A 9,034-nucleotide genomic window follows, 5' to 3' on the forward strand; every position below is an offset into this window, starting at 1 on the left:
GCTGAACCAGGGACGCTGAAGACCAGTCTGGTGGCTACTCCAGGTGAGCTTTAGTTTACCTTTGGAACAGGAGAGAGGTTTGTTTTCTCTGTGAGATATGGTGTGGGCTCACCTTTTCACTGGGTGTGGAGAGATTAAGAGTTTACATTTGTGAATAACTTAACTGCCTTTCAGTCTTGAGTTTCAGATCAGTTGGCCCAAGCTGATCACAAACAAACTGCCTTCAGTTTCTGTCCTCTCAGACTTAGTGTGGCCATGACCATTTGTCCTAATCTTGACCTATTGCCTTAGGTTAACTCAATCCATGTGAACCTGTGTTCCTCCTCAGGGAGCATTTTTCTAGAGAAAAACTCCTTTGGGGTTGTGAAATCAAGGCTAAATCTTCCTTCTCCTGTTGAAAGGAGCGCTTTTCCGGTATCAGCAGAGACACAGGGTGTCAATGCATAGTGGGGCAGAGAAGAACCCTTTGCTTTTAAACATACTTAATTAACCTGTGTTTCTGAGCTTTTCCTCTTTTGAACACAGGGATTGACAAGCTCACGGAGAAGTCCCAGGTGTCGGAGGATGGGACCATGCGTTCATTGGAGCCCGAGGCTTCCCAGCTGTCACCAGAGGGAAATCCACCCACAGCCCTGAGTGATGGGGAGCCCTGGAGTGGGGTAAGGTCAGACACTGGTGTGCAGGGAAGGTCTAGGTGTGAAAAAAATGAGGGGTTAGAAGAAGAGGTCTGTTGGCCCCATTGAAGAAAGGCATTGCACTAAAGGCAGTGTGCACATGTGCAGGGTGCTGGGACACAACGTGGTTCAGAAGGGCTGTTGCATCATCTTGGGTGTTTCATGTTTGTGCTACGACACAAGAGCTGGGGCACTTGAGTGAACTTTCTCCAACATGAAGACTCTGACAGAGCAGTGAGTGTAAAATTGCCTGGGGAGGCCATGAAACCTCCTGATCCTGAGGTTTTCAACTCAGGTTCTTACTGCTGCTTCTTTTTCCTCTCCCTTGGGATGGAGAACTCTACCAGAATCTTCTGTCTAGCTGGTGCTGTGAACAATGTGTTCCCATGAAGGCTGGGCTGAGGTGCTGCCCTCAGAGTGGCTTTGAATAAATTGGAATGTACAGAATTCCCAAATACCCCAGGACCAATTTTATTTACCCTTCCTGGCCTTGCCTGATACCAAGGCCCATGGCCAATGAGACATCTTAAGCACACAATTAATTATGTTGTCATTAAATGAGATCTTGACTGAGAACTTGCAGAAGAAAGGTTTTCTTCTTCTAGCAGCACATGAAACATAATCATGGGTCATTCCATCTGTGTCCAGCAGCTGGCTAGAGCTGTTCCCCAGCTGGAAAAGCACTGGCACAGCTCTACCCCAGGCTGGCTGTTTCTGGTTGTAAAGGTGATGAGTGAATGAGTCTGTGCATGTGGAGGAGGTGTAGGATGGCTGTTGGAAGGAAGTGCTGTGCCCATTTGTTTTGTAGAAAAGTCAGCTCTAGGCTGTAGCAGTGCATGGTCAGGGTGCATTGCTAAAGGAAAAAGCCTCTCTTCACCTTGGGCAGAGATCAACAGTGATTTTAGAGGGTTATTTCCTTCCTTCCCACCATGAGTGTGGAAAGCCAGGTTGAGTGTGTCATTCCTCAAGAAGCAAGAGTTGTTAGATAAGAATTGCTGAGAGCCTACCCTTGGAAAAATGCTCTTCAGGATATTCTAGGATGGACACCAAAAATCCCAGAGATACTCAGTAGACAGAGGCTGGAAAATCTGTGGCCTTCAGCTATTTAATCTCTGTGCCAAAAGAAATAAGTATGCCTGAACAGTCTCTTGTCAGTCCTGTTTTAACTCTGCCACTGTGGATCGTTCCAGCAGAGTGTCAACAGTGGTGACTGGACCTGTGACCTTCCACAGGGCCCTCCAACTTCATCAAATATTGCCACTCACTGGGTCAGAGCACATGGGTTTGGTAAAAGAAGGTCTGGTGGTTTGACATGTTCTAGGGACAGGCTGAGCTGTCTTTGCCAGTAGCGGTCTAGAAAATCTGGGGAGAATATCAGCAGAAAATGGATTGTATTTCTTACTCTTAAGTGTGATTTACATTTGGGTTTTTTTTTATTTGTTAAAAATAATGTTTATTGATAGGAGGCATCACATTCCCGGCGGGATCGAAGGCGTCTCTCTAGTGCATCCTCCAGTGGACAGTGGACTCCAACTCCTGACTGGGTAAGGGCATCTGAACAGAGGAAATCAATAATGAGGAAGGGTTGTGGCAGAAATGCCTCACAACCCCTACCCCTTCCCCTGCCATCAGAGACTCAAGCAGCATTTCCTCACAGGTGCTTGAGGTCAAAGCTCCAGAACTTTAATTTACTGACATCTGCAAAGAAATGATTTGTTTTACCTCTTTCAAACCAATGCCCCACTGGTCTCATTGGGTGCCTCATAATTCTAGTGCTCCAGGATTTACTGTACTGCTCCTGTGCATTCAGTTCACCCACCAGCTTTGTGATCTTTGTAAACTTCATTTGTTGCAGAGATTGTGGAGACAGCTGTAAAAGCCTGCTAATGTAGTGCGCTGATGTCCCTGTTGCTTTCCTACCTACAGGTGATGTCTTGGAAGTCAAAGCTTCCCCTGCAGACAATCATGCGGCTCTTACAGGTGCTGGTCCCTCAGGTGGAGAAGATCTGCATTGACAAGTAAGGAGATTTTTGGAGAGGAAGGGCTGTGTGGTGTTTTAAGGAGCAATATGATGTTGGCAGAGTTTGAATTTGGAGGGCTCATAAGAGAAACCTTGTAAAGTTTAATTGAAAGCATCCTGGGCTCAGCAGAGTTGTTACTTTCCTTGCCAAACATCTTGTTTGTCTGATCCCTTCTCCACTCTGTTTACAGAGGGGAGCAGGAGTGTTCACTTTGGCTATGGCTCAGTGTCTGCGTTTGTTTAGGCTGACCCTTTGTGCTGCAGCAGTTTTGGAGATGTCTGTGGGACATGCTAAGGATGTTCCTGGTCTGTGTCTTGGCAGGGGTCTCACAGATGAGTCAGAGATCCTCAAGTTCCTGCAGCATGGCACCTTGGTGGGGCTGCTCCCGGTGCCTCACCCCATCCTCATCCGCAAGTACCAGGCAAACTCGGGCACTGCCATGTGGTTCCGCACCTACATGTGGGGAGTTATTTATTTAAGGTAAACCAGCTGGCTGCAGCCTGACTTGGTCTTTTCCAAAGTTTTGGGAGGCCTATAGAGAGAATTGCGTGTGCTCAGCCAGCCCTGGGTTATCTCATATTTACAGGATAGAAAGATGTTGTTCCCTTGGAAGAGACTGGGGTGAATCAGCTGCTCCAAAACTTTGAGTGGGTGACATGAAGGGGGTTGTTCTGGGAGTGCTGCTTGTTTGGGAACTGGCAGCAGCAGGGAATAGAAAAGCTGCCCAGAGGGTCTGGTGCAGGGATTTCATGCAAAGCTCTGGCTTTGTGGGATGTTGTAGATACTGTCATCCCTGTAAGGTGCATTGTCTCTCAGCCAGTGATCTCCTTTTATGCAAAGTTGAAGGCACACTGTGCAGCCAGCTCCTGTAACCTTGGCTGTGAGATTGGAATTCCATGTACCTGGCCACAGGGAGTAAAGTGGCTCTTGTCTTTCTCCCTCAGGAATGTGGATCCCCCGATCTGGTATGACACAGATGTGAAGCTGTTTGAAATTCAACGGGTCTAAAGAGAGCACTTACCTCTACTGAGAGGAATACACTGGATCTAAGGACTGCGGTGTGCTGCTTCATCACAACTATTCCTGCATTTCACGTCCAGCTGAGAGACCAAAAGGACAATCACTTCATTTACCTCCCTGTCATTTAAAGCTTTAATCGGGACCTGCTTGGACATCCCTCCCCCAGTTCATGTCTCTTCCCTCACCCTTCACCATGAACCTTGAGTTAAAGATATCTAAGGGATTGTCCATTGTTGTGGTTGCACTAGAAATCAGACTGTTCTTAGCTCCTCTGTTACTCTTTTGCTTCTGGATGTGGTTTGATAACCAATATGACCCTGTCCTTGCCCTGGTCAGAGTCAGCATTTAATTGAAAAAGACTAGCTGTACATTGGGTGCAAGGGAGAAGCTGCTATTCCTGCAGGAGACAGGGTTTGGAAACTGCAGTTACTTCCGTGTAGCTCCATAAAGTTTCCAGGGCATCCCTTCTGGCTGCAGGTGTCTCTCTGGTGTCTCAGTTGCATATAGGGAAGTCTTTCCCACCTAAATGAAAGGAGAAGATGTTGAAGGAAAACTTTGTGTCTCGGTTCTGAATCTCTCTAGTCCTTTCCTGGAAAGATGCTTGAGAAGTTTTGTTGGTGTGGCTCAGAAGTTTTTCCTTGGCTTCCAGGCCCAGCAGCCTGTCCTTCATGGTGGGCTGTTGCAAAGGAGCCTGTCTCACTTTTGAAAGCCCTGTTTAATCTGTGTGAGCACACAAGGAGGAAGGGATTGGCTCAGTGAGAGCAAGGAGAAGAGACCTGACTGTTAAATTCTTTTAAGTCTTCTCCCACTGGCTGAAAGGACACAGTCACCTGGGTTTGAAAGGAACCACATCCTTCCATCTTTGCCTGGCAGGCTGATGCAATGCAGGGAGCAAAAGGGTCTTTTGCACACTACCGTTAAGGCAAGGGTTTGAGGGAGGCACTCAGGGAAGTTGTAGGAGGAATTTGGAAGTTGTAGGAGGAAAAGCATCTCCATGTCAGTAGGGAGTGGAGACTGCTGAGGCAAAGTTTAATTCTTCAGGGCATTTTGTTATTGACCAAGTTATTGAGTCTTGAATGTATTGGGTCCCAAGCACGTGTAAAATCTGGGAAGCCAGAATGGGAACTGGTGGGAGATCCGCTGTTGCTGGCTTGGTTCAGCATCGTGGGGTTACACATTGGTAAGTGGAGACGCCCTGGGGTTTGAGTCAAATTTTATGTTCTGCTGGGAGGGGCTGTTGTCTTAGACCCACGTGGTCTTTAGACAATGAAATGTGAGGGGTCCTGTCATGAACTGAGACCTTTCCCTCTCCAGCAAAGCATAGTCCTTGGTGCTCTTTTATTCAGGCTCTTGGGAGGATTGCTGGCCATGAGCTGTTTGCCACAGGTTAGACCACAGGTCTGTCACATTAAAGTACAGGGACAGTATGACACAAGTCTGTGACTTGTAACCCTGGCCTAAGCTTTGCAGTGATAACAGCATGACCATCCTCTCCCAGAGAGCTGCTCCAGTGTGCTGCTGGCTCCCACTGGCCTGTAGTCAGGTGGTTTCCTTCTCTGGGCACTGAAAGAGGATAGAGTCCCAGGCCAGTAGAAAGTGAAATAAAACTGGAATGGTTTTCTGAAGGATAAGAAATGCGTGAAGTAGAGAGAGGTTATTCCCCCACCTGCCTCCCATCTCTAACCCACTTTGCCACCCAGCACTACTCCCATCCTGACCCCACCTCTGTTGGTGTAAACAGGGTGAGGGCTCTGTTTCACCTGGAGAATCTCTCATGTATAAGAATGTGATTTGGTGGGGCCAGACTCTGATTGTATGGCACTCGCACCTCACAGCTGGAACGGGGCCTCCCGTGTCCCACGTGCTTTGCCTCTTCCCTCCCATGGATCTGCTGGTTCTCACAATCTCTTCCGTCCTCTCTTTTCTGCTTTGTTTCTTTGTGAGTTCCTCTGGAAGCCTTTTTGTTTGTTTCTTGGTGTTTGGAGTCTGATCCTTGTTCTGTGGAAATCAACTTGCACTGTAAACTCTTTGCTTACTTACGGAGAGAAAGATAAAGATTAACTGAAACATGCACTTGGGTCCTTTTTTTTTTTTCTTCCCCAGAGAGAAGTTTATAATCTTGTTTGTCTTACATTGAGGTGATTTGTGCCACTGGGGGACCACAGGCTGGCTTTCTCTGCAGTGGTAATTTTATTTATAATCAGAAATTAAGATTTGACTCTGGAAAATGAGCCTGAACTGTGTGGGTTTGGCTGTTTCTATGTTTATAGCATCATCAAAGATCAAACAGGATCAAGTCTCCTGAGTTAGTGAACCATGTGCTAAAACCTTTGTGCAGTTGAGACCTGTAAAACAGGCACCCTGGCCCTGGGGGCTGTTAGGAAAGGGCATGGAGGGCCTTGACTGTTTATCTGATCTGTGTGGCTGTAGGTGAGAGTTGGAGCTGGTGGGCTTCATTCCTGTCCATGCTGATCATGTCTTCAGTCATGTATTTAGTGTTCATTCCAAAGTCACCTGCTCTGTGAAAGCTCAGTAACTTAAACCAGTGTTTTATCCATTAAACTGGATAAAATCCAGGTCATGGTTTGCCCATGAAGTGTCATCCTTCCTTGTCCCCAGGCTGTCAATCACTGGGAAGAAGGTTTGAGGTCAGACCTTAGCATGTATGTCCTGTGGATCCTGTGGTACAAACACTGACATGAGAATAATAATTAACTTTATTGGAGCCTAATTTATCCAGCTGTTATTTCTCATTACATATTTCTGTTGACATGGGCCCAAATACAAACACTGATTGGGCAAAGTTCATGCTCATGAAATCAGTCTCACTTAGAGTTTCACAGAAAGGTGCTATCACTGCCTGAATGCTGAATCCTCACTGTTACTGTCGTGGGAGAGTTTGCTTTTCTATGGAATCACAAAAAAACCCCCAGAAATAGGCTCTAATCCTAAACCCACACTGATCCTGGGGTTGATTTACAGAGGAACAGAAGCAATAATGAGAATGCCTTTTGTACCATGCTTGGGTAAGGGTCATGACAGATTTTGATTGATTATAGAGCAGGCCTGCTCTTAAATCTCACAGAATCCCAGAATGGTTTGGATTGGAAGGGACCATAAAGCTCATCTGCCATGGGCAGGAATTCCTTCCCCTAGGCCAGGTTGCTGAGAGCCCCATCCAACCTCGGAATGCAAGAGCGGTTTAAGTGAGTTGACTTTGAGCCCGTTGAGTGCAGAGCAGACCCAGAGATTTCACAAGACACAGGTGAAAATTCAATCTCTTTATTTCCATTCATCAGGCTCTGGATTTGGGACCACAGTCACAAAGCCCCTTGCTCTCCCACGTGCCTTCAAAGCAGGCATGCCTATGGAGCACATCCTAGCAGGTCTTTGATGCAGGCACCTCGCTCTGCAGCTGCCTTCCCTTGTGCATGGTGACCTCGAGAAAGGTTTGTGGATGTGCAAGGCAGCAGCAAGGGCCAAAGTGTTGGGGTGGGGAGGGATTCACAGTAGATGTGGCAGTGGCTTGCTCTTGAACTAGCCCTGTGTGCAAGGATGGGACCGTGGCTAGTCCACACCAGTGATAACATCATCTGTGGTGAGTAAAGATCACCCACAGTGCTTCCCTAGTGATTCCCACTTGAGGCTCTGGGAGTGCCTGTAGGGAGAAGTAGTGTTTATTCTCAGTAAGGCAAGGTCATGTTATAGCTTTTATTTTTTGATTGCTTTTGATTTTCTGAACTGGTGCAGGCCAGTCTTTGTTGCTTTTGCTAACGGCTGCTCTTGCATTCTTTTATCTGGAAGATCTCAACAGGTGTGGGTAAAGTCCCACTTGCTGCCAAACAGCATCCACTGGCAGACTTGTGACTGCATGCATGGTTCCTGAGAGCAGTGAGAGTTTGTTTATGGGCTTTGAGTCTATTCTCTATGGTGGAAAAGGATAATATGAAACAACCTCTTCCGAAACTCACGGTAATGTACAAGGAGAAGTCCAAGCAGAAGCCGGAGGGGAAATATCTTAGAAGCTTCCACGTGCATATCTGCTGCTTACTGCATCTTTGTTCAGCATCACTGGTTCTCCCCAGCCCTTGGGGTGGGGGTCCAGCTTGGCTCAGGCTGTGACATAGACTTCCAGGAGCCCCCCGACCGAGTGCATGCGGTAGAACACACCCAAGGGGAGCCCGAAGTTCACGATCACAAACCAGGTGGAGTAGCCGTAAAATGACCTTTCCATTCCATTCTCGAAGACAGGGTGAGCCCCAAATGTGGGCATGACCCACAGCTGGAGAGATGTGAGGGAAAGAAACACAAGTGAGAGGATGACAAACTGTCCTCTACCTGCACCCTAATCTCAGCACTGGCTCAAGTGGTTGTAGGAATATTTCAGGAGTATCATAGTAGTCTCCTTGCCAGGAAGGAGAAGGAAAATCCCATAGTTATGCTGTTGACTCCTTGCCATAATTCAAATCATGTTGAAACCTTGGAAACCTAATGACAGCCCCATTCTGCCCCAGCCTGCTTCATCTTTGTACGGGCTTTCACTGTTTCCTTGGGCAATGTGTTTTCACTGGATTAAGGCTGCAGGGTTGACTCAAGATCCCAGACCACAGTGTACTTTATTGGGTGAGTTTCAAACCTGGAGACTCATATTTACAGAGGCTTAATGCTGGTGCCTCACATTTCTCCACCTTTCTCATGAAACACCCTTAATGAGCCTAATGGGGGTTTTTTCAGAGGCTAAAATCTTGGCAAGTAAGGATTTATCAGCTGTCTGCACCCATGAAACCCAGTAATATTTGACTCTGAGGGTGAAAGAGAGACTTCCTAATTATGAGAGTGGGGTATTAACAGCAAAACCGGTCTTGACTTGCCTCACCAGTAGGTTGAAACTTGGTGGGCAAAGGTTTTTTGTCTGGAATGCAAGAGAAAGACAAGGAGATCACATCTGTGTCACAGGTCACTGTGGCACAGCCGACCTGTGATGGAGCAGAGAGCACAATACTTACTATGATGTTGCACAAAACCAAGAAGAACGAGATCTCCCTCAATACTCTTCTCTTCCAGCTCAGGTGAGAGTAGGTATGGATATAGGACAGGGAAGCTTTCCGGATCTCCTGTCCCAGCTCCAGCACGCTCACTCGTCTCTGGCTGTAGGCTTCACCATTCTGCTCTTTAGTGTCTTCCTCTTTGCCAGGAGGTGTCTGGCTGTGCTCCTGTTTGCTGCTCAGCGTGGTCTCCTCTTCCCCAGGCAGCTCTGCAGCCACCGTGTGCTGCCCGGCGTGTCTGGCATGTTTGGCCTCAGTCGCTGCTACAACGCGC

The 9,034-nt window shown here is 47.4% G+C and overlaps 2 protein-coding genes across 2 annotated transcripts in view; one reads left to right on the plus strand and one right to left on the minus strand.

Moving 5' to 3' along the window:
• The window catches only part of HID1 (HID1 domain containing), a gene marked incomplete at its 5' end in the record, with an annotated part of 19,919 nt that extends 14,131 nt beyond the window's left edge, over positions 1–5,788 (plus strand). The window contains 6 exons of the mRNA XM_017743184.1: positions 1–43; positions 526–659; positions 2,138–2,218; positions 2,601–2,692; positions 3,017–3,175; positions 3,640–5,788. The exon at positions 1–43 is cut by the window's left edge and continues 170 nt beyond it. Coding sequence (XP_017598673.1) covers positions 1–43; positions 526–659; positions 2,138–2,218; positions 2,601–2,692; positions 3,017–3,175; positions 3,640–3,703 — 573 coding nt within the window. The remainder of the gene's footprint in view (positions 44–525; positions 660–2,137; positions 2,219–2,600; positions 2,693–3,016; positions 3,176–3,639) is intronic.
• Positions 5,789–6,981: 1,193 nt separating this feature from the next.
• OTOP3 (otopetrin 3) overlaps positions 6,982–9,034 on the minus strand; it is an 8,534-nt gene continuing 6,481 nt past the window's right edge. Inside the window, exons 8-9 of the mRNA XM_008640646.2 lie at positions 8,722–9,030; positions 6,982–7,997 (exon numbers count right to left, since the gene is read on the minus strand). Of these exons, the coding sequence (XP_008638868.1) occupies positions 7,827–7,997; positions 8,722–9,030 (480 nt within the window). The 3' untranslated portion in view covers positions 6,982–7,826. The remainder of the gene's footprint in view (positions 7,998–8,721; positions 9,031–9,034) is intronic.

The sequence above is a fragment of the Corvus brachyrhynchos genome, unplaced genomic scaffold, assembly GCF_000691975.1.
Source record: "Corvus brachyrhynchos isolate BGI_N302 unplaced genomic scaffold, ASM69197v1 scaffold148, whole genome shotgun sequence".
NCBI lineage: Eukaryota > Metazoa > Chordata > Aves > Passeriformes > Corvidae > Corvus > Corvus brachyrhynchos.